The sequence below is a fragment of the Caretta caretta genome, chromosome 7 (assembly GCF_965140235.1).
Source record: "Caretta caretta isolate rCarCar2 chromosome 7, rCarCar1.hap1, whole genome shotgun sequence".
Taxonomy (NCBI): Eukaryota; Metazoa; Chordata; order Testudines; family Cheloniidae; genus Caretta; species Caretta caretta.
The window spans coordinates 12,179,962-12,205,795 of NC_134212.1; the positions used below are offsets into that span (position 1 = coordinate 12,179,962).

Below are 25,834 nucleotides of genomic sequence, written 5' to 3' on the forward strand. Positions count from 1 at the left end.
TTTCTGATTTTTTTTATTTGACCAAAACAATTTGCCAAAATTGACCCAAATCGATGAATTCCTTCATGACCTGAAACAACTGGAACCTGCATTTTGTGCACACACACAAAAAATTGCATGACAAATTTTGCCCACCTCCAAGCATGTGAATAGTTCCACTGACTTCACCGGGACCACTGATATACTTAAAGTTAGTTACATGCTTAAGTACCTTGCTGAATTAGGCCTTCAGTGCAGAACATATGTTCTAATGAATTTTATAAAAATTGCAAGTAATTAAAAAATGTTAAATTGTTTTATCATTTGGGTCTATGAGTGAAGACTTGCACAGTTGTTTATCTGAACTTTTGCATAATTCAAGGTTTTTAAGGCAGAACAGCCATTCTTGATTTTTGGTTTAAAACTATTAATTCGCATAAAGATAAATGCACAATGTAATGTTTAAACCTAAAATATGTTGCAAAAATATTCTGTCAAATATTTGGGATAAACAGACTATAACTTACTGAAAAAATTCAAAACGCTTTTTTCTGAAGAAAAATTAATTCTCCCCAAAACAGTTAATGTCCAACAGCCAGTGTTTGGAATGTGATAGTTTTAGTCCACTATTCCACTGACTTCTCTCCTATGCAAATAACTAAAATGTTCCCTTGCACAATGTCCTTGACTTAACCCAACCTCTATAAGCTGAATTCACAGCTTACTAGCTTTATGTTAAGTTTATAATTAATAGAACTATGGTCGTTTGAAAACGATCTCTGCCTCTCCAATGGCTAGGACAGTAACATGATAACCTAAACAGGAGTATTCTGCTGCAGGAGATATTACAATAACTGATTCCTTCTTGCTTCATTTCAGGACCTTCTTTACCAGTTGCCAAGCCTATACAGAAACTTATATTTGCATCTCTCTATACCACATCAAGAAGTTTCAATTAAGAGAGAGCATCTAATCATTATAGACCAACTGTGAGATAATTGACCATGATGGGAATTATGAGTCCCATGCTGAACTGAAACCTATTAAAAATGAAATGTGACTGGTTGACTTTCCCTCAGAGAGTTTTAATTAGGTTTATTCCTGGCATGGTGACACAAAATGAATTTTACCATTAGATTTATGGGAATTAAAATAGGGGAGTTGCTCTGATGGATCAATATATTGCACCTCTGCTTTTAGTTCTGCCTGATGGGATTGAAAACAATGAAGCTATTAGGGCAAGTTTTAACAGCCTTTGCTAGGAAGTCACCTTCAGTGATACTCTTGCAAGGTTAAAAAAAAAGTGATGATACTCTCTTCGAAATATGAAAGTGTGCATAATATTTAACAAGGGGAAACATATTTTCAAAGGTGGTTGATACAGAACCTGCAATGGAAACAATTTAGTATGGCTTACAGCAGTGTTTTTAACCGGTGCTTTCAGATCCCCAGAAGCAATCAATCACTGGAGTTGTGAGGCAAACTTTATAACAATCTAATGCAAAGAAAATCTTGCTTTCCCCCTTCTCTGAACAGCCTTACCCATGCAAGTCAAGTTTTCTGTCAACCTCGCAAAACACACCCACAAATACATTTATATAGGCTTAGCACTGAAACACTGTCTTTTTACTCTTACTTTTATAAGATATGAAGGGGGGGCACAATTTTTTTTTCTTTGAATAAGGACTTGCCAGCCTGAAAAGGTCGAGGAACATTAGCTTTAGGCATAATGCAGTGATTATGAAGAGAACATTGACCATTATATAGACTGTGAAGTTGAACTCTCATGATCCATGACTATGGTATGTGACTTGTATGTTTCATGTTAGAGGTTAATATTAACTAATATCTTAGAGGTTCTATGCTAAAATGTGGGAAGTGCAATTGTAACATATATAATCATATGCACAATAAGAAGTGCATTATTCAAGAAGATCTGAGGGGGTATTGGTGGGAATTAAAAAGCTTAAAACTGATGGAGCTGATGGAAGAAAGGAACACTTATTTTCAACAACTTTTAATGAAAAATGTGTCCACGTTTCACTGAAATTTTTGAATTTTCAAATTCTTCAAACAGTTCTGCTCAAAAGAAAGTAGAGAATGAAAAGAAAGGGATAAGATGGTCATTCTTCTCTGACGAGGAATGTTTCATGAGTAGAAAGTTTGGAGCAATTCTGAAAAAGCCATGTTTGAATTAAAGTTTTCCTTAGAGAAGATGAGAAGACTTGAAACATTAAAGTTCTTTACATGAGTACTAAAGTTGTGCAGAAAGCTGTTTACTTTCACTTAATCTGAGGGATACAAAACAATCTTAAATTGCCACATACTTCTGTTGCAGCATAATTTATTTACCTTCATTACTCACTACCAAAATATCGGTGTGTAGCTAGAAACTTTTTAATCAGCCCATTCCATCTACCAGATGTATTCATTCAGGGCCAAATCAAAGCCCACTGAAGTCAATGGCATGAGGCCTTAATTCAATAATTACCACAGTCAAGTGGTTTTGTATCACATATATTCTTCCAAGACACCACAATGTCACAAAATTAGGACTGCAGCATCAGTGAATGGGTCAGGCAGTAATCAGCGGACTTAGGGAAGAAAACTTGCACAAAAATATGAGCAAGAACACTCAGTAAAATGATATTTAAACTGGCAGTGGTGTTTTTACTTAACACTTTTTGATACGGGATATAGTAGAATCGACAATACTATAATCTAACCATTCTAATAAAACAATAATAGTTAGCATTTCTATGGAACACTTTTTTAATTCTAATGGGCAAAATCCTGCCTGCCTTACTCATGTGAGTAGCCATAATGATGTTAACTTTATTGGTACTATTCTTCAATGGACAGAGTCTGATAAACTGGCTCACATAATGGCATTGGCCATGGGACTACTCAAGGTAGAATTGCATTAGTAAATATATCAGAGTCTGGCTCTGAGTATATATTTGGCCCTCTATTCAGATTTACTTGTGGATTTATGTTAGTTAAAAAGCAATGCTTCAAAATGTATGGCTTTGATTCTGAACTGTGTTTAAACATCAGAACACACACAAAACATTTCCTGTTCTGTGGAAATTATCACAGCCTTTCTGATTATTTGTGTGTTCTCCGGAGTTAAATCTTGTTTTGGTAGTAAAGTGGTATCTTGTGAGTAATTTGGGCAAGAGAACACAAGAGTCAACATGAATGATTGTTTTGCGTGAACTGCAGTCCACCTCAAAAGTCAGGCTCTAGAGAACTTATATTATAAAGCCATGAAATATTCAGAGAGTCACTTGGTTCCATATAGCAGAAGCTTGTTTTTCAACATAATAAAATTAAACCTGACTTTTGAAAATTCTCCGTCAGTAAGAAGAATTTAGCAGCCCAGATTCACAAATGTTTGGAAATCAGAGGTGGTGACTTTCAGTGAGTCAAGTCCATAAGCATGTTTGATTTTTGCATAACCATGATCATGCACAACATCCACAGAAGTGGGTGTTGGTTCGGAGGTTGAATTTGAAAAATGGTGAGTGTTCTATTTTATATGAAAGTCTGGTTCATTTGTTCCTCTCATCATTCCCAATAATGCACACATTCTCCCTTTTGCCAGTAAATGATGAAAATCCATTATGGCCTTCCCCTCATTTATTTAGACTGATGATACCCACGTGTCTTTTTTGTGGTGGCATTTACTGTAGCGCTAAAGGGTCCTGACCCAGCACTGTTGTATGCCCGGACAGCTGTGTAATACACTAAGTTGCTCTTCAAGCCTGTTATTCTTACTGATGTCTCATTCCCTGTAGCTTTTACTTTATTTGAAGATTCTTCTTTTCCACCATTATTCCAGTACCTGACCTAGGATACAAAACATAGTGAGTTAAAATGCTTTTGTGACATAATGTTCATACACAGTATTATGTTTGATTCCTATAAGTGCTTTTTTCTCTCTTGAAAATGGTGGAATTACCTTAAAGTTCCAGAAGTAATACATATCCTATGAAAATAGCATCCCTATTGCCTATCTGGTTTTACCTTTCAAAGTAATATTTCTCTCTTAGTGTGGTTATAGAAAAGAGGAAACTGAGATGTTAGAGACTATTTGAAGGAAAATGATGACAGAGGAAAAGCATTAGTTCATCATTACATTCTCTGCCCTGTGCCGATTGGCTGTTTGCTCCACCCACTCCCTCCCTTACAGTCTCTTCACCTCAACTTCCCTCCATATGTGCCCCTCTTATCCTCATCTTCCTGCCCTGTCTCCCTAACCTCCCTTTCTCTTCAATGTCACCTCTCCCCTCACTTTTCTTTCCATGTAGCTGGTACCCTCCTAACTAGGCCCTCCACCCCCAAAAATCATAGAACTAACATGACGTTTGCTGCCAACATATTGTTCACTCTGTTTGTGTGTTCTACCCCTTCTCCCACCCTATGTCTGCCTCATTTATTTAGACTGTAAGCATTTCCGGGCAGGGGCTGTCTAGTATTTGGTGTTTGTACAGCACCTATCACAATGGGGCCCCATTCTTGGTCCTTAGGCACTATTGTAACAAACATGATTAACAATAATAAACAAAAAATAATACAACACACATTAAACTCATTAGAACACTTTATCGTATACAACAGTTCCTTTGGAAATTAAAGCTGTCATTCAAAAAATATCAGCTTGACACAGACGGAGAGAGAGAGAGCCAGGACTACCATCACAGGCATTGCTATACAATACATGCCCATTCTGGTGGGCTCTCAAAGATATTCGGAACGAGACACCAAGCTTAGTCAGAGCAAGAGAAAATAAATCATCTCCTATATATAACCAGTACATTGGACATCAGTGTCCCTCGCCTCTGTTTTCCAGAAGCTGGGAATGGGCAATAGGGGATGGATCACTTGATGATTACCTGTTCTGTTCATTCCCTCTGGGGAACCTGGCATTGGCCACTGTTGGAAGACAGGATACTGGGCTAAAGGCTCTTTGGTCTGACCCAGTACAGCTGTTTTTATTTACTACAATGTCAGCTAGAACTGATCCAGATTTTCAAGAAATATTTATAATTTTTTTTCAAAAGACCAGTAAAATTTGCATTCTTCCTTTTCTACCAGCACTAATATAGGCAAAGATTGTGACTAGCACAACTCGGGAGAAGGAGCCATGGTGGCTGTATGCAATCTTTTGTAGCTCACAGATACTGAGGCCAACTGGGAACCAGCCAAGCCCTTGTCACCCTGAATGTTGTTCCAATTAACATCTGGCTATGTGAGGAACCAAGGGCCCATTCTGACAAATGGAGCATCAGCCAGGTGGGATACCCAGCCACAGCTTCTTTCTCTTGTTACTCCTGAGGGAATTCTGCGCCAAAAATTTAAAAATTCTGCACCAAAAATTTAAAAATGCTGTGCACAATACTTTAAAATTCTTCAAAATTCTGCAAATTTTATTTGTCAAAAAAAATGTGGAGGCTCCAGCATGGCACTGGGGAGCACGGGCCACTGGCTGCACAGAGGTGGGAGATCACTGTACAGCTCCCTATCCTGGGACATGGACTCAGTGGTGACTTAGCGCAAGGACCCTGACATAGCGCAAGGACCAGGCCTGCCCCAGAAACACCCCAGAGCCCTGACCCTCTGTGTCAAGTGCACCAGGTGTGGGCAGACAGGCTCAGCAAGGCAGGATCCAAGTGTGGAGAGGCTTAGTGTGGGGGAGAATCCAGGTTGAGTTGAGAGGGTTCTGTGTGGGGCAATCTGGGTGTGGCCGGCTCAGTGGGGGATCCGGGTGCGGGGGGATCTGGATGCACAGGGGCTTGTTGGTGGGTTATGGGTGCAACGGTAATGGGACTCTTCATGGGGGGTCCAGATGAAAGTGGATGAGGCTCAGCAGGTGGGGTCTGCGTCTGTGTGCTGGAGAGACAGAGCTCAGCAGGGGGGTCTGGGTGAGAGAGACTCAGTGGGGGGATCCAGATGCTGGGGGAATGGGGCTCAGTGGGGTTGGGATTCAGGTGGAGCTGGTTGCGGCTCAGTGTGTGTGGAGGGGATCTGGGTGTGGGTGGCTTGTCGGGGTGGTCCAGCTGCAGGGGCAGTGGGGCATGTTGGGGGGGATTTGGTTGTGGGGGGTTGAGGCTTGGTGTGATAGTCTGGGTATGAGAGGGTCTGGATGCACGGGGGTTGGACGGATGGGGGAGCAGCTCCCTGTACAGAGATTTTTCTCCCCTGCAGCTGAGGAGCAATGGATGCAGGAAGCACGGTGGGGGAGGGGAGTTTGCAGAGCTTCCTACAGCCGTGGGAGAAATCTGGGGGTAGGTCTGACCTGGCCCCAGATGCCGTGCAGGGTAAGAGGAAGTACCATCCTCCCCTGCCCATCCAGGACTAGCAGCTGAGCCCGATGCAGGGTGGGAGCCACCAGCTGGGCCTTCCCCAGTACCGCCTCCTGCACCACAGTGATTTACCTCTCTGCTGCATGCCCTGGGCACCTGAAACATACTTCTGGGGAGAGTCGCATGACCGCTTTTGTGGATTCCCTTTGCTTTCCCATCAGAAAGTCATTTTTGTGCAGGGAAACAAAGACATCTGCGGGGGACATAAATTCTGTGCCTGTGCAGTGGCGCAGAATTGCCACAGGAGTATCTTGTATGCATATCACATGCTGGGGAATTCTCAGGGACATAGTTAAGCTAGCTCTTTAGCTGACTGGTACTTCTGGACCATTGCATTAGCAGTGAGAAGAAGGATCAGGTTCTGGCCCCCAGGATCTCTGCACTTTGAATCTCATTACATATATACATTTACACACTATACAGATATCTCTTTGTTCTAATACTGAATCACACACAGCACAGTATAGTAAAAATCCTTTGTCAGCATGAGTTTGGGAGGGCCATAGTCCTCGTTATTGGCAAGATGATTATGTGGGTCATCTTGTCTCTCTCTGAAACAGACCAGCCTCCCCGTTTCTGCTTGAATAGGATGGCCATCTCAGATAGGCTGGACTACCAAACTGGGCAGCTAGATAACGGCAAAAAAATGAAAGGACAGCTCTGCTGTGAAACTTGGGTCCACAGCCAATCAGCTGCTCTCTACCTTGAAGACTCAGCAAGCTATATCCCCTATAATATTTCAAACGGATTTTGGGCCTGGTTTATTTTGTACTCAAATTTCAATGTCAGTTTAAATAAAGATGATACGTACCTGCCATTTTATATATTCCTCTCCAAAGCAGTAGGCATATAATCAGATATATACAGCTGAAGCCAGACCCACATTTGACGAGCTTTAGTAACTAGAAGTTTGTCTTGGCTAGACGAGCATTCTGTGATTAGCAGGAGGTGCAGCAAATATCAAGGCAGGGAGGTATGCAACACCAACAAGTATGGACTGCCAGAAGTTCTCATTCTGGCTGCAGTTTTTGTGAGCTTGTAGTAATTGGTCTGGTGTAGTGCAGCAAATAAGACAATGCACAAGGTCTGCACAAAAATCGGTGACTATTTTGTTCTTGCATTCCCAATACCAAGATTATATGTGATGATAGCATGTGCCCATTTAGACACAGAAGCATAAAGTAAACCCTAATGTATTCTGGCTTTGAATAAAATGCTTCTTAGGCACCTTCCCCTCAGAGATCTAGGTGGAGGGAAGAAACCACAGGATACTTGAGTTAATCATTTTCAAATAAAGAGCTGTTAATGAAAAAGCAGATTTCAGACATAAGGATGGCCTTACTGGGTCAGACCAATGGTCCATCTAGCCCAGTATCCTGTCTTCCGACAATGGCCAATGCCAGCTGCTTCAGAGGGAATGAACAGGACAGGGCAATTATTGAGTGATCCATTCCCGGTCGTCCACTCCCAGCTTCTGGCAGTCCAAGGCTTCGGGACACCTACAGCATGTGGTTGCAACTCTCACCATCTTGGCTAACAGCCACTGATAGACCTATCCTACACCAACCTATCTAATTATCTAGTTATAGTTTTGGCCTTCACAACATCCCCTGCAATCAGCTCTACAGGTTAACTGTGGGTTTTGTTAAGAAGTACTTCCTTATGTTTGCTTTAAACCTATTGCTATTAATTTCCTTAGGTGACTCCTGGATCTTGTTTATTTGAAGAGGTACATAGCATTTATTTATTGACTTTCTTCACCCCAGTCATGATTTTATAGACCTTTATCATACCCTCCCGCACTTAGTTGTTTCTTTTCCAAGCTGAATAGTCCCAGTCTTCTTAACCTCTCCTCACATGGAAGCTGTTCCATACCCTTAATCATTTTTGCTGCCCTTCTCTGTACCTTTTCCATTTCTAAAATATAATTTTTGAGATGGGGTGATCAGAAGTGCATGAAATATTGAAGGTGTGGGCGTACCATGGATTGATATAGTGGCATTATGATATTTACTATCTTATTATCTAAACCTTTCCTAATAGCTCATAACATTTTGTTCGCTTTTTTGACTGCCGCTGCACGTTCAGCGGTTGTTTTCAGAGAATCATCCACAATGATGCCAAGATCTCTTTCTTGAGTGGTAACAGCTCATTTAGACCCAATCATTTTGTATATATAGTTGGGATTATGTTTTCCAGTGTGCGCTACTTTGCATTTATCAACATTGAATTTCATCTGCCATTTTGTTGCCCTGTCACCCAGTTTTGTGAGATCCTTTTGTAGCTCTTCGCAGTCTGCTTTACTATTGAGTAATTTTGTATTGTCTTCAAATTTTGCCACCTCACTGTTTACCCCTTTTTCCAGATCATTTACGAACACATTGAACAGCACTGCTCTCAGTACAGATCCCTGAGGGACACCGCTATTTACATCTTTCCATTCTGACCATTTATTCCAACCCTTTGTTTCCTGTCTTTTAATTAGCTACTTAACCATGAGAGGACATTTCCTCTTATCCCATAACTACTTACTTTGCTTAAGAGCCTTAGCTGAGGGATGGTGTCAAAGGCTTTCTGAAAGACCAAGTACACTATATCCACTGGATCACCTATGTACACATCTTTGTTGCCCCCCTCAAAGAATTCTAATAGATGGGTGAGGCACGATTTCCCTTTGAGAAAGCCATGTTGACTCTTCTCCAAAAAATCATGTTCACTACGTGTCTGATACTTCTGTTCTTTACTATCATTTCAACAAATTTGCCTGGTATTGAAGTTACGTTTACCCGCCAATAATTGCCAGGATCGCCTCTACAGCCTTTTTAAAAAATTGGCATCACATTAGCTATCCTCTAGTCATCTGGTACAGAAGCTGATTTAAGTGATAGTTTACATAACACGGTTAGTGGATCTGCAATTTCATATTTGATTTCCTTCAGAACTCTTGGCTGAATACCATCTGTTGCTGGTGACTTATAACTTTTTAAAACTTCCTCCATCAGCACCTGAATCTGGACCAGTTCCTAAGATTTGTCACCTAAAAAGAATAAGCTCAGGTGTGGGAATCTCCCTCAGATCCCCCTCAGTGATGACCAATGCAAGAATTCATTTAGCTTCTCCACAATGGCCTTGTCTTCTTTGTGTGCTCCTTTAGTACCTTGATCATCCAGTGGCCCCACCACTTGTTTGGCAGGCTTCCCGCTTTGGATGTACTTAAATTTTTTTTTGTTATTAGTTTTTGAGTCTTGCTAGTTGCTCTTCAAATTCTCTTTTGGCCTGTGTAATTATACTTTTACACTTGACTTGCAAGAATTTAGCTCCTCTCTATTTTCCTCAGTAGGATCTGACTTCCAATTTTTAAAGGATTTCTTTTTGTCTCTAACCTTTTTGCCTCTTTTAGTCTGTTTAGCCATGGTGGCATTTTTTTTGGTCCTCTTACTATTTTTTTTAAAAGTTGGGGTATACATTTAATTTGAGCCTCCATTCTGGTGTGTTTTAAAAAGGTTTCATACAACTTCCAGGCATTTCACTCGTGACTGTTCCTTTTAAATTCCGTTTAACTAGCTTCCTCATTTTTGTGTAGTTCCCCTTTCTAAAGTTAAATGCTATGGTAGTGGGCTTCTTTGGTTCCCGCCACCACAAGGATGTTTAATTTCATTATATTATGGTCACTATTACCAAATTGTTCAGCTATATACACCTCTTGGACCAGATCCTGTGCTCCACTTAGGACTAAATTAAGAATTGCCTTTCCCCTTGTGGGTTGCAGGACTAGCTGATCCAAGTATTAGTCATTAATGGTGTCTAGAAAATTTATGTCTGCATCCCACCCTGAGGTGACATGTACCCAGTCCATATAGCCGAAATCCCCCTCCCATTATTATTGAGTTTTCTATTTCTAGACCCTATCTAATCTTCCTGAGCATTCCACAATCACCATCCTGGTCAGGTGATCGGTAATATATTCCTACTGCTATATTCTTATTATTATTTGAACATAGTGCATGACTGCTAAGCCACAAATCAATGATTAGGAAATAAAACATAATTATGGTCATGCTACCTTACTGGAGGGAGCATAGTTAAAAGGGTTTACCTCATAACCCAGTAACCGTCCACTACTCATTTTCCAAGGAATGGCATTCCAGGAAACTTCAATTACTGAAGATGACAAGCTTTTTGCAGAGACACCAGAAGGTGCTATGGTAGGCTCTGTATTTGAAAATAAAAATATAAGAGAACAATAGTAAACAGGAATGGTAAAAGGTAAAGAGGAAAATAAAAATGTCAGCACGGCTTTTGAAAATGGCCTTAATGATATCTGCTAAGCAAATATTCATTCAGCTGTTGTAATATTATCATATCAAACACACATTAAGAAAACCATTCAAGAGATGATTCAAACACATACCCTCTTCAGCAGAAAACACTGTGGTTACTGGGCTAAATGGTCCTTCTCCTTTATTATTATATACACCAACTTTGACTTCATACGGTGAAAATGGCAGGATGCTTTCATTTCTAAAGACATATCTTGGAGTATCAGGAGATGTGACTACAGTCTGTATCCATGTTGTAATGCCAAGAGGTCGAAAAGCAACAACATATCCAAATCCTTCACCGTTTTGTAATTCCTCAGGAACAGGCTGTGCAAAAACAAGGATACAAGTTCATGGGCTATGTACGGTATATTAAAGAGTGCTCCCCTGAGGCCACCTCACAATTTGTACTGTAAGACTGCCTTTAACAACAGAATATATTGTTAGTAACGTTGCTTGTTTTTCACTAAGTAAATTGGATTGACAGACACTGAGTAAATATTTTAAAAAAATGTTGGTCACATTTTATATTAAGGTTCCATTTATAAATTTTTTATAAAGGATTAAAATGATTAATTGATATTTGTATGAAAAATTAATAAGTTCATGAGGACAACACTTGCTTATTACTATGGGTTATAACTATTTAACATCTACTGAAGTGAGAACCATCTATAACACATAGTTCTTATGAATGTAATGTGTTTATAACATTTATTAACCTTTTATAAACAATTTATAAATGAAACCCTTAATATAAAGTGTTACCCAACTGTCTTCTTTACTCTTATATGCCAGCCTGGGAAGTCCAAAACTAGCAGAATCAAGGAGAAGCTCCAGAATGCCACTGGGAGTGGACAAAATTAAAGGCATACTTCTTCTGCTTGACTCTTCAACAATATTTCTACACTTCTCTTAACATTTGTGCTAAGCCAGAAGTAGTCTCAGGCATGTTAACTATATTTTCTGTTGATTCTGTTCTAGGACAGTAACTAATGGAAGTGAAAGCGGGAAGGAAATATGCATTGCTCACATTATAGAACATTACCACACTCATATGTCCTAGATGAGATGCTGCTGAATGCAAGGGGGCTGATCTCTGAATGGGAATTTGAATGAAAAGAGTTATTCTTGGAAGAATATCTCTTGCCAGAAAACTTACATCCCATGTTATGACAAGTTCAGACCTGCTGCCTCCTCCCCCACTTACTTCAGATGGAGCTATTTCAGGAACTGTGAAGAAGAAACACATAGTTTAGATAAACATATAGACACATACTAAACAGATGACATTGTATGACACTAATCTATGCTTTGAAGGGAACTCAGAGTTTTACTCAATTTTGTTGCTCAAAACAGGGCAGTTGTTTCTCCACCGTTGTGAAAGAAAGCACCAAGTACTTCCTGCACTCATTTTGCTTGGCACAGAACTTACAGGAGGAGCTCACTGATCTGTAGGATTGCACCCTATGTCACATTTGTGGTTTAAAATTTAAGAGCCCCCGAACAACTTGAGACATGCTACAAGCCATCATGCTGGGTACGCGACACAGACCACTTGTGCAATGCTCTTACTTAGTGTAACTACCACCTTATTGGAATTCATCAACATATTCTCTTGGGACACATGTCTTATATGTACCAGGTGCACCAAGATCAAAAGGGAAGAAGAAAAGCAAAAGTGACAGAACTAACCAAACTAACTTGATCTATGAATGAAAAAAAATTACAACCTATACCTAACCTCAGGATAAAGAAATTAGCAGTAACCTTGCCAGCATGACAGCATTAGATTTTCATGAGAATGATGATTTTTGAATAATTCCCTCCCATGTCCTGAGCAGAAGAATATTACTGTTAGATAATCATATGTGCATAATTTATGCTCCAACTCTTTGTATACTCTATAAACATTTATGATGCTGATTAAAAAGAAAATCCCACTCTTCACTTATACTCAAGTTTCCAAGTTTCTCTTCACTTATACTCAAGTTTCCTTGTGTTTCTCAAGCATTAAAAACAGGTCTTGTTGGATAGAGTAATTTTCTAGCCTTGTGCTTTGCTTTCTTCTTTTTTTTTTTCTAAAGACTCCTTTAATACTTCAGTGCTTCAGAGAAAATGCAACTATTTAGTGACTTTCTCTAGTAATTCCATCCTGTAGTGATTAAAATTGGTTTTCCTTATCTTAGCATGTGAGCACCAGACTGTGTGCTTTGTTATCCATCAGCTGTGAGTGTTCAATAGCGCTAAGGGCAGAACATTAAGTGTGTGAGGAAGGCAGCGCTCCCATGAAGTACTGTGTAAACAACTGGTTACTGTCTAGTACAGGGGTGGCCAACCTGCGCCTGAGAAGGAGCCAGAATTTACCAATGTGCATTGCCAAAGAGCCACAATAATACGTCAGCAGCCCCCCGTCAGCTCACCCTCCTGCCCCCAGTGTCTCCCACCTGCCGATCAGCACTGAACCGTTCATCCCTGCGCCTCCCGCCCACCGTGATCAGCTGTTTTGTGGTGTGCAGGAGGCGTGGGGGAGTGGGAGGGGGGGAGGGGGGAAGGAGGAGCACGGGCACAGCAGACTCAGGGGAAGGGGCGGGGGCCTTGGGGGAAGGAGTGGAGCAGGACCAGGGCCTGGGGCAGAGCCAAGGGTTGAGCAGTGAGCACCCTGTAGCACACTGGAAAGTTGGCGCCTGTAACTCCAACCTCGGAGTTGGCGCCTATGCAAGGAGACGCATATTCACCTCTGAGGAGCTGCATGTTGCTCCAGAGCCAAAGGTTGGCCACCCCTGGTCTAGTACAAATGATGCTTTCTTCTGGTTGAACTAAGTGCAAATGTGAAGCAACCCCCATGTTGAAACTTGCACTGTTGTACTCCTTTATTTAATGAAATAAAGAAATCCCCTCTACATCCATTGAAATCTTTAGCCTCTACATAGCTGACTGAATACAATGAGATCTCAGCATGCTGTAGCATGGACTGGGATTTTGGTTGATGATAGCAGTGGAGCAAGGCCACTCGTTTAGCTGCATGGAAAAATCACAAACAAATTAGTTATGTGCCTTTATATTGGACAGTTCAAAATTTGTATGAAAAGGATCATAGGTCTGAATGCTGTTTTGTAGCCAAGTCATTTTAATTATAAACAAACAAATAGAAAAACCCACTAACCTGCCTCTTCAGTTCTTACTTTTTCTGAGGGTAAACTAGGTTCTCCACCTCCAATTTTGTTATTGGCAACGACACGAAATTCATATTCAACCCAAGGATTTAAATCCACTACCGTGGCTGTGTAAGTGTTTCCATCGATGACATCAGGGACTATTCAATAAAATCGTGGGGCATTAGAAACTTCTCCCTCCCTTAAACAACCATTTCAAATGGATATAGACACTACAAGAAGATTTCTCGTTTTACCTGTTGTGACTCTCTGCCAGCCCACTGAAAATGGTGTTCTCGCCTGAATGGCGTAAGTAGTGACTGGGCTGTGATTATCTACACCCTCTTGCCAAGAGAGCTGAGCTGTGGTATCCGTTATTTCATCCACTTTCACATGTTCAGGAGGGCCAGGGGAGCCTAATACAATCAGAAAGCAGACTGAGAAGTTGGTGGTATGTTGTGAAGGTAGCAAAACCCTCAAATACAGCCCCAACTGATTCCTATTTTACCAGCACTGTGGGAGGAATAAAACAATTTAGCTTGCAATAAAAATACCAGTTTTCACATTTCCTGAACTTCTGTCTGGTATTTTATAGCTGTGAAAACCAAGTTCTGAAATAGTCATTCCAAAACTATAACACAGATGATTGGTTCTTTCAGGGACTTTTGTTCAGCAGGATTCCTCTACCTTTCCAAACACAATGCCTTTTTCTTTAGTCCTTGATGTCCCCCTTTAATTTACTAATACGGTTCTGTACTCCTCCAATTTGTTATCTAAAGCTGTTTTCTGTATGATGCAGTAATTTTTCAGCACAACATCAGATCAGCACCCTGGACAGCAATTCGCCCAGGTAGCTTCTTGCAGCATGCTGGAAAATCCTGATTCTATGAGACCCTGCAAGAGATGCTGCTTTTGCCTCACACACAACTAGGGTGACCAGATGTCCTGATCTTATAGGGACAGTCCCAATTTTTCACACTTACTCTCTGGTCTCCCTACACACAACAGGAGAGGTAATTATTATTATTATTATTATTATTATGGTGGTGGTAGCACTTAGGAGCCCTAATCATGGACCAGTAATCCATTGTGCTAGGTGCCGCACAAACAGAAGATGAAGACTGGCCTTGCCGAGGGGGTGGGGTGATGAAATGCTCAACAGTTCAGCCACCACTGTAAAATGTCGAGTGCATTTTAAAATACACTGAATGAATATAGATTTTTGAATTTTCGTCACTCTATTATAGCTGTTTTTCTTGCAATAAGTTCAGCTGGCTAACCAGTAATGAGAGTTTATATGGAGCTACAATTCAATCTCTAACAACTAAAATAAATCTTGAGTTAAAATCAATGCCATCAGATTCCATAATTTGGACTAAATTGTGTCTAGAGGACAGAGCCTAAGGAGTGGCAGGTGTAGGAGTGGGACACAATTGCCTATCTGCTCCTTTGGTGGAGGTACTGATTCACAACTGCATTTCTACTTGCAAGTTTCTACACCCCTACCCTCCCCCACTAGCTCAACTACCCACTGAGCAGGTGTGAAGCCAGTACTCCTCCCATCGCTCGCTCCTACAGACTCCAAGGAGAGTGTAAGTGGGCGTTCAGAGGTCCAGGCAGGGCTGTGTGTGAATGCACATGGCAGGGGGGAAGTATTCATACTCTCCCTTCCTCACTTACATGTGTGTATAGTCACAATCTAGCCCCTTCTATGTTTCACAATGTCAGCTACGAAAGTCATTAGAAAATAAGATCAGCAAAATAGCTAAAGTTTACCTCGTACTATCAGATCTGCTGCCGATGATACACTATCCACTTCTGTCTTTACCATGCAAACGTATTTTCCACTGTGTTTCAGTTGGATGTTTCTAATCATTAAGTCTCCTGATGCACTCTGTTGAATATATAAAGTTGTTATATAATTAGTTGTTAATATCATAGAATCATAGAATATCAGGGTTGGAAGCGACCTCAGGAGGTCATCTAGTCCAACCCCCTGCTCAAAGCAGGACCAATCCTCAATTAAATCATCCCAGCCAGGGATTTGTCAAGCCTGACCTTAAAAACTTCTAAGGAAGGAGATTCCACCACCTCCTAGGTAACGCATTCCAGTGTTTCACCACCCTCCTAGAGAAAAAGATTTTCCTAATATCCAACCTAAACCTCCCCCACTGCAACTTGAGACCATTACTCCTTGTTCTGTCATCTGCTACCACTGAGAACAGTCTAGAGCCATCCTCTTTGGAACCCCCTTTCAGGTAGTTGAAAGCAGCTATCAAATCCCCCCTCATTCTTCTCTTCCGTAGACTAAACATCCCCAGTTACCTCAGCCTCTCCTCATAACTCATGTGTTCCAGTCCCCTAATCATTTTTGTTGCCCTCCGCTGGACTCTTTCCAATTTTTCCACATCCTTCTTGTAGTGTGGGGCCCAAAACTGGACACCGTACTCCAGATGAGGCCTCACCAATGTCGAATAGAGGGGGACGATCACGTCCCTCGATCTGCTGTCAATGCCCCTACTTATACATCCCAAAATGCCATTGGCCTTCTTGGTAACAAGGACACACTGTTGACTCATATCTAGCTTCTCATCCACTGTAACCCCTACGTCCTTTTCTGCAGAACTGCTGCCTAGACATTCGATCCCTAGTCTGTAGCGGTGCATTGGATTCTTCCGTCCTAAGTGCAGGACTCTACACTTGTCCTTGTTGAACCTCATCAGATTTCTTTTGGCCCAATCCTCCAATTTGTCTAGGTCCCTCTGTATCCTATCCCTCCCCTCCAGCGTATCTACCTCTCCTCCCAGTTTAGTGTCATCTGCAAACTTGCTGAGGGTGCAATCCACACCATCCTCCAGATCATTTATGAAGATATTGAACAAAACCGGCCCCAGGACCGACCCTTGGGGCACTCCACTTGATACCGGCTGCCAACTAGACTTGGAGCCATTGATCACTACCCGTTGAGCCCGACAATCTAGACAGCTTTCTATCCACCTTACAGTCTATTTATCCAGCCCATACTTCTTTAACTTGATGGCAAGAATACTGTTGGAGACAGTGTCAAAAGCTTTGCTAAAGTCAAGGAACAACATGTCCACTGCTTTCCCTTCATCCACAGAACCAGTTATCTCATCATAGAAGGCAATTAGATTAGTCAGGCATGACTTGCCCTTGGTGAATCCATGCTGAGTGTTCCTGATCACTTTCCTCTCCTCTAAGTGCTTCAGAATTGATTTCTGGGAATATATATATATATATATATATATATATATATATATATATATGTAATGCAAGGTTCATGTTCTATTAACTAATAAACAAGCTGTCCAAAATGTCCAGTGTTTCCAAAGTACAGCCACTCCGTAAGAAGGAGAAAACGTGCTCACCACGTTATAACTAATATGCTTCTGTTGACCTCTGACCTCGTGAACTGATTTTGGGAGGTTTGTATCTAATGAGTTTATCTAATTTATATGTTAAGAAATGTTAAAAATGCCAATTAGGAAAACAAGTAAAGCTGTAATTTAAATAGGGGGAAAGAGAACATTTATAAAAATATTTGTTACAGACTTTGCAAAAGTATGAGGCCTAGTTAATTAGACAATAGTTCTTGGCTTAGGGTTATATGACTAAGCAATATGTAACTTGTGATAAACATGTAATCCACAAAAAGTCTGTTTACGCTTGAAATAACAGATTTCTAAGGGATTTCTGGAATACGTACGCGTAAGGTTAACCACATTAATGTGCTGGAAATATTAGCGAATGTATTGACACAAATAGTTTATGTTAGCAATCAGAATGCCAATTATGGTTCCTCGGAATGACATATATGCAAAAGGGGCTGAAACTTAAAAATCAAATACGGTTCCAGAATTGTGGGGTTGTAAGGTCAAGGTGTAGAATAGAAGCGTATGCTCAATCTCTAGTTGGGACATCAGGATGACAGGATTGTGGAAACTTGAATGTCATCCACTTACAGTGCTTCTCCACTTACTTTTCCTTCCATCTTCTCTTCGGATACATCTGGTGGTCTCCATAAGGTTGTGAGTATACACAATGCAGGGGTTGTTTTGGTATTCAGCATACTGCCAATTGTCCGAATAGCAGGGGTGGGGCTAATAATTGGATAATTGGGAGTTCAGACAATCGAGAAGACAGGAGCCATTGAGCAGTGGGGTGCCCTTCCCCACAACTGGAGGTTCCTCCTCCTTCTTTCAGTCTTGCTCCGCCAGGAGAACTAGACTCCCCTTCCTCGGCCTTTACACCTGCAGGGATTGGGTGTCATCAGCCCTGCAGCAGCACAGTAAGCCCTCTGCAGCAGCACAGTAAGCCCTCTGCTGACACAGCCCTGCTCAGTCACTCCCATGATTTTACTTGTGATTCACTAATCTCATCTCCTATAATACATTAATGTAGTTGCCTGACTCAAAGGACCTCTTATTAGTCACTTGTGGAGTTTGCATTTTAAATTAATAGAAGGGTACACTCCTAAGCAGACTCCTAGTATAGTCTAGATATAACAGACTTTTAGAAAAGGTAGCCATGTGAAACTGGTATGAAAAAATTCAACTTCTTCTGTAGGTGTGTGAGTAAAATAGAATGCAACAATGCAAGAGTGGATTGGTTTTAGAGAGTCAATTTTGCTCTCCCCCCCATCAAACTGTTGTGTCCTTACATATTATAAAATTGTAGGTGAGAATCACAAAACTATTTTTTTCTTTCTGCAGACTTTCCATGGTATGTGTTCCATATTTAATGTCACATGAGTACTTTTTTTTTTTTAAAAAGGAGTTGTACATTTGTAACTCTTTGGCTGAATTCACATGATTTTAAGATTCCCTTGGTGTTATTTTTAGTTTTTAACTGAACATTTCATCCATAGTGCATTCGTCTTTCCTCAGACTGCGCTGTAAGCACTTGTTTTATGTTGATTTCCTCCTTGTGTTGTGGAGAGGGAAGACGTGAGTCTTGACTGATAGCCGTAATTTCAAAATGCACCGGGAAGTGTTAGGTTTGCAACTTAAATTTATTCCTGCAGTACTGCTTTAGGGTTTGATCTTTCATTGGATACACTCTTTTCCTTTGTACAGCCACAGAGGAAGATTCTTCAGAAGAAGGGACATCCCCTCTTGCTAGCTGCTGAGTAACTCTTTATAAGGCACTGCATATCCCATCTTCCCAAGAGATGAGTCTCTAAGTCAGTTTCTAGCCTCAGTTATATGGAGGTAAATCTGGGGTCAAACTGACTCCAAAGGAACTATGCTGGATTTATACTCATGGAGCCAAAATCAGAACCTGGTATCCGTGACTCAACCTGATTATAGCCTGGAAATCCTGCCACTTGCAGAAGAATTTTAAACAGGCTGTCCATGGATCATTTACCAGGTAGAAAAGTTCACTACTTGAGGCCCTCTATTCAAGGGTTATTACAGGAGATTCAGCATTGTCTAGAGAGGTAAAGTGGTCTACTGGAGAGGACTCTGGACTGAGAGTCCTAATCATGGTGCTGCTACTGATCTTCTGAGTGACTTTGGGCAAGTCATTCACTTGACCGTGCTTCTGTGTCTCTTCCCACCTTTTGTCTTGTGTACTTAGACTGTAAGCTCTTTAGAGAAGGACTGCTTGACTGCGGGTTTGCATTAATCTTGGCTGAAACCTCTAATACCAATACAATATATTATTATTATTATTTATTATTATTAATTATTATTATTGACGTCAACCAGGCCTTAGACAGAAACAATCCAGACGGAGAAGAGTAGTAAAGTAGTTCTGAATGGCTAGAACATTTAATAAAAACACACAGACCAATTAGGCCATTGTAATGCTTTGAAATTAGGCCATCAATGCCTTAGAAAACATGACCTGTGAGGAAAGGTAGAAAGTAGATGTATTTAGTTTACAGAAGAGAAGACTGAGCGGGGACATGATAACAGTCTGCAAATACATAAAAGGTTGCTAGTTTACAGCAAGGGAGATTTAGGTTAGATATTAAGAAAATTTTTCTAACTATAAGAATAGTTAAGCACTGGAACAGGTTACTTAGTGGAGTTTAAGAACAGGATGGTCTATGTATACTTAATTTGCCTCAGCTCAGGGGGTGGACTACATTACCTCTTGAGGTCCCTTCCAGTCCTGCATTTCTACGAACTTTCCACATTTAGAGCTGATCCTGAGCGGTGTCCTCAACTCCCATTGACTTCAGTGGGAGGAAAGGGCGTGGACCACATCTTGTGGAGAGTTGTACAGCAACCTGCAGGACTGAGGTTGTAGGACCGTAGACTTTTGGACTACCTGCATCTTTAATAGGAGATTCCTCATGGACAGCGCATTTTCAGAGTGTCTAAGTTTGGAGTGCACTGGTGAGAATTAAGTGTTTTATGTTGCAAGAGTCAAACTCATCTGTAAATGTTCTCCACCTCTCAATAGTTATGCAATGTTTTTAATACACCACCTCTTCCTCCCATTTGGTGACTAGCTTCCTCCTCAGGCTGACTTTTATTCTGAATAAGTTGCCCTTCCACAGAATGAAGATATGCCCCCTTTTTCGAACAGACACATCCTGGAGGACTTGAGAAGTTTCCTTCTTGTTTACAAAAATCTGTTGACATTCCAGGCATGCTTTAAAGCCCATTTGTCAGGCAGAGGAGTGATGCATCTGAGGGTGGGATTCCTGTCTGGTGGGACCTTTCAGTTATATTGGTCACATGGCTGGTGATTTAATGATGTGTGGGAGATAGGAGAAGTGCCTCTGCTTTGGATGATTGTTGTTTTATAACCCTTATTGCACTTACAGATGTATGCCAAAGTCACTCAGAAATGTACGTGAGCACTCTTTGCTAAGGGTTTCTTTGAGACTGCAATCTGAATGAATCAACATTGAAACTCTTTGGGTTGTTTGTTTTATGTTCACAACCATTAGCACTTGTATTTTGATCCTACTATTTCAAGGATCATTTGTTTCCAGAGAGACTGCCCAATATTAAAATACAAGACTCTAAAATAAATTTTACATAAATTTGCAATATTGTTACCGGCTTGTCTCTCAGGGATTATTCCTGCTTCATTCAAGTCAAAAGAAATTTCACTGGTGACTTGAATAAGAGCAAAATCAAGCCTTTACTTTTGATTTTTTAAATTGCTGGTCCAAGCAATACTACCCACAACCTCTTTGTGTAACACAACCTAAAAGCATGTTTTTAACAGCTCCTCTTACTGTACAGGAACAAATAAATGTAATGTTATGTTCACTAATATAATGCAGATGTAAATCATTACAGGAAAAGAATTTACAAGACAATGTTAACACTGGCTGAAATTCCCCACAATATACTGACGGTATGTCTACACTGCAAACCGGGGCGCATGACTACAATATGTGTAGACATATCCAAGGTAGCTTTAACCTACTCAGCTTGGGAACCAATAGCAGTGAAGTGATGGCAACACAGGGGCTTCAACATGGGCTGCATAAGCCCACCTGGGACCCTGCAGATGTACTTAGGTGGCTATTGCTGAAGTACATGCAGCTGTGACTTCACAGCTATTGGTACCTGAGCTAGCTAGATTAAAGCTAATTTGTGTATCTCTGTATGTGCTGTAATCACATTACCAATAGCAGATTAGACATACCCTGAGACTGAACAATGCAAAGGCAACCTGGAGTACAGAAACAACCTGATGTGAAGTGCGCATTCAGCACATATTCTCAACATTGCAATTTATCAGCACAAACTAATCTTGTACTAAGCCTTCTACACATAAATTTACCCAGAGGATTGTCAAATAGAATAATTTTACTTTAAATAAAAGTCTGACTGCTCCCTGGATGACAGTTAGAATGGGCTAAACCAAATCCTCTTTTTAGTTGTCGTAAACAATAGAGTGCTGTAGAATAAGTTCCAATATTTTCCATACATTACCTCCCAAATAATAGGTTGCTATCAAAGTCCTGAAATTTCACATAAATCATTCTGGGATACCTTGAAAATACTGGGCCAATATTGCTGCAACATAGTTGGTGCTTTCTACTGTCTTTGATCCTTAGAGAGTTTGCAACAGAGTAAGTTTCACTGGCATCTCTGGCCAGCACAATTAAATCTTTGCTAGCGTGGACAAGTTAAGGTGACAGGAAAGTCACCTTCCCTGCTGCACACTACCCTAACCTATGGAACACAAATTGGCAGCCCATACTATACAAGCACCTGTAATGGCATTGTGCTCCACGGAAATTATAAGATAAGGCCAGTGTGGAGTGAACCAGCATGGTAAGGGTTAAAAGGAAATACATGCTTCAGCTTTGTTCTGTGTATGTCTGCAAGTGTAAACGTGTGCTTACTGCTCATGGATGGAATTGGACTGAGAACATAAAAAACTAAATCCATCCTTGCATTTCATTTTGCTGGCTGCAAGACAATTTCAACTGCTGCTGGATTGTCTGAACAGGTGATATCTGACGCAGTTTACAGGCAATCTGTTCACAGTTTCAAAAACGGCTTGATTCGCCGTGCTGCTGCTATGACTCATCTGTCTAACAGAAAAGAGATGTATAACAATGTTATATACTGGTATTTTTGGGGTCCATATGGAAGAGCTGTGTGTTGCATAACAGGTGCTACCATAACATTTCCAAGCGCTGCTATATGTCAAAGATTGAAGGCATGCCACTTCCCTCAAGAATGTTCCAGGAACTCCCACTACATTATTACATCATTGCTCATCTCAAAGAGAAGACATCAATTGAAAAGTTACTTTGCATTTGCTGCAGTCACTGCCAGCCACCACCAAAATTGGGATCTCTAGCTATTTTTTCATACAGTGAATAAGAACATATGAATAGCCACACGGGGTCAAGCCAATGTCCATCTAGCCCACCCAGTATCCTCTCTTCCAACAGTGGTTGGTGCCAGATGCTTCAGAGGGAATGAACAGAACAGGGCAACTTTTTGAGTGATCATTCCCCTATGATCCAGACCCAGATTCTGGTAGTCAGAGGTTACGGACACCCAGACCATGGGGTTGCATCCCTGACCATCTTGGCTAACAGCCATTGATGGACCTATCCTCCATGAACTTATCTAATACTTTTTTGAATCCAGTTATAATTTTGGCCTTCACAACATCCCCAGCAATGAGTTCCACAGGTTAACTGTGTGTTGTGTGAAGAAGTGCTTCCTTATGTTTGATTTAAGCCTACTGCCTATTAATTTCCTTGGGTGACCCTTGGTTCTTGTAAATAATAAAGGAGTAAATAATACTTCCTTATTCACTTTCTCTACACCATTTATGGTTTTATAGCTCTCTATCAGATCCCCCTTAAGTCATATCTTTTCTAAACTGAAGAATCCAAGTTTTTTAAATATGTCCTCCCACAGAAGGTGTTCTGTACCCTTAATCATTTTGTTGCACTTCTCTGTACTTTTTCAGTACTAACGTATATTTTTTTGAGATGGGCGACCAGAACTGCATGCAATATTCAAGATGTGGGGGTACCATGGATTTATATGGTAGCATTACGATATTTACTGTCTTATTCTCTAAACCTTTCCTAATGGTGCCTAACATTCTGTTAGCTTTTTTGACTTCTGCTGCACATTGAACAGATGTTTTCAGAGAACTATCCACAGTGAGTAGTAAAAGCTAATTTACACCCCATCATTCTGCATGTTTAGCTGGGCTTATGTTTTCCAGTGTGCATTACTTTGCTTTTAACAACATTGAATTTCATCTGCCATTTTGTTTCCCAGTCACTCAGTTGTGAGAGATCTCTTTGTAACTTCACACGCAACTTTGGCCATAACTATCTTGAGTAGTTTTGTACCATCTGAAAAAAACTTTGCCACTCACTGTTTACCTCTTTTTCCAGATTATATATGAACATACTGAACATCACTGGTCCCAGTACAAATACCTGGAGGACACCTCTATTCTCAAAACTGACCATTTATTCTTACCCTTTATTTCCTGTCTTTTAACCAGTTACTGATCCATAAGAGGACCTTCCCTCTTTTCGCAGGACAGCCTACTTTGCTTACGAGCCTTTGGTGAAAGTCCAAGTACACTATATCCACTGGATCAACATAGTCCATATGTTTGTTGGCCCCCTGAAAGAATTCTAGCTAACTGGTGAGGCATAATTTCTTTTCACAAAAGCCATATTGACTCTTCCCCAACATATTGTGTTCATGTGTCTGATAATTCTGTTCTTTACTACACTTTTAATCAAGTTGCCTGGTACTGAAGTTAAACTTAGTGGCTTTAATTGCCAGGATTGCCTTTGGAGGCCTTTTTAAACCTCGGCGTTACATTAGCTCTCCTCCAGTCATCTGATTCAGAGGCTGATTTCAGTGATAGTTTACATACCACAGTTAGTAGTTCTGCAATTTCATATCTGAGTTCCTTCAGAACTGTTGGGTGAATACCATCTGGTCCTGGTGACTTATTACTGTTTGATTTATCTTTTTGTTCCAAAACCTCCTCTACTGACACCTCAATCTGGGCCAGTTCCTTAGATTTGTCACCTAAAAAAAATAGCTCAGGTGTGGGAATCTCCCTCACATCCTCTGCACTGAATTCATTTAGCCTCTCCACAAAGGCCTTGTCCTCCTTGAGTTCTCCTTTAGCACCTTGATCACCTTGATTGTCCAGCAGCCCCACTAATTGTTTGGCATGCTTCCTGCTTTTAATGGATTTTTTAAAAAAACGGCTATTTGTGTCTTTTGCTAGTTGCTCTTACAATTTTTTTTTGGCCTGACTAATTATCCTTTTTACACTTGACTTACCAGACTTTATGTTCCTTTCTATTTTCCTCAGTAGGATCTGACTTCCAATTTTTAAAAGGCATCTTTTTGTCTGAAACTGCCTCTGTTAAGCCATGGAATGGGGAAATTAATGAATGGGGAATGGTACTTTTCTGGAAAGCTTACTTTTTTAAATTTGAGTTATGCATAGAGTTGGAGCCTCTATTATGGTGTTTTAAAAAACTTTCCATGTAGCTTGCAGGCATTTTCACTCCTATGACTGCTCCGTTTAATTTCCATTTAACTAGCCTCCTTGTTTTTGCGTCACTGCCCCTTTCTGAAGTTAAATGCTACCAGAGTGGGTTTGCTTGGTATTTTACCCCCTACAAGGATGTTAAATTTAATTCCATTATGGTCCCTATTACTGAGCAGTTCAGCTAGACCATATCCTGTGTGCCATTTAGGATTAAATCAAAAATTGCCTCTCCAGGATTAGCTGCTCCAAGAGGCAGTCATTAATGTTGTATAGAAATTTTATCTCTGCATACCATTCTGAGGTGACGTGTTCCCAGTCATTATGGGGATAGTTGAAATCCCCTATTATTATTGGGGAATATGAACTTCAAGTGTATGAATAAGCCATCAGATGCTTTATAAATCAGTATACTGACTCATTTGCTCACTAAGGGCCCTATCCAACTCCCTCTGAAGTCTTTCTATTAAATTCAGTGGGAGCTGGATTGGGCGCCTGAGGTAATTTAGTTTGTCTTGTGGATTAACTTCTGTAGTCTCCAGGTAGCAGAGCACCAGTACCCTACCTTGTCCAAACATTAATGACAAGGCTCCTGTTTCCTATACATACCCTCAACTGTTGCTTCCTTATGGCAAATATTCCAGTAAAAAGCTATATATTTTAGAGTTATGAGTTAGCCAATGAAGAATCACTGGGATGAGTTTTGAGAGGTGCTGAACAGGGCTGACTGAAAATTTTCCATCAAAACTGCTTTTTGATGGAAAATTGGATGTTCAACACAGTGAAAAATTTTAAAGAAAGTTGTCTTCCACTGAAAATTTTGACCTTTTCCTGAAAACCAAAAACTTTTCAGCTGGTTTTGATAAAAAACTTTGGGTTCTTGATTTATCTTTTTCGACGAAAGGTTGAAATTTTCACTGGAAAAAAAAATCAGTTTTCCAGTCAGTTCATATCTACCACTGAAGTCCTGTATATTGGAATAACTTCTTTTATCAACGATATTTAACCTTTCCCT

The 25,834-nt window shown here is 40.6% G+C and overlaps 1 protein-coding gene across 7 annotated transcripts in view; it reads right to left on the reverse strand.

Annotated features, from left to right (window-relative positions):
- The window catches only part of CNTN3 (contactin 3), a 244,007-nt gene that overhangs the window by 8,070 nt on the left and 210,103 nt on the right, over positions 1-25,834 (reverse strand). For 6 of the 7 annotated variants that reach the window (XM_048856856.2, XM_048856857.2, XM_048856854.2 and 3 more), the window contains 7 exons: positions 15,598-15,715; positions 14,079-14,237; positions 13,833-13,982; positions 11,829-11,899; positions 10,759-10,993; positions 10,444-10,559; positions 3,645-3,831 (listed from right to left, as the gene is read on the reverse strand). In XM_048856856.2, the coding sequence (XP_048712813.1) occupies positions 3,645-3,831; positions 10,444-10,559; positions 10,759-10,993; positions 11,829-11,899; positions 13,833-13,982; positions 14,079-14,237; positions 15,598-15,715 (1,036 nt within the window). The remainder of the gene's footprint in view (positions 1-3,644; positions 3,832-10,443; positions 10,560-10,758; positions 10,994-11,828; positions 11,900-13,832; positions 13,983-14,078; positions 14,238-15,597; positions 15,716-25,834) is intronic. The other variant, XM_048856858.2, reaches the window with a different exon arrangement.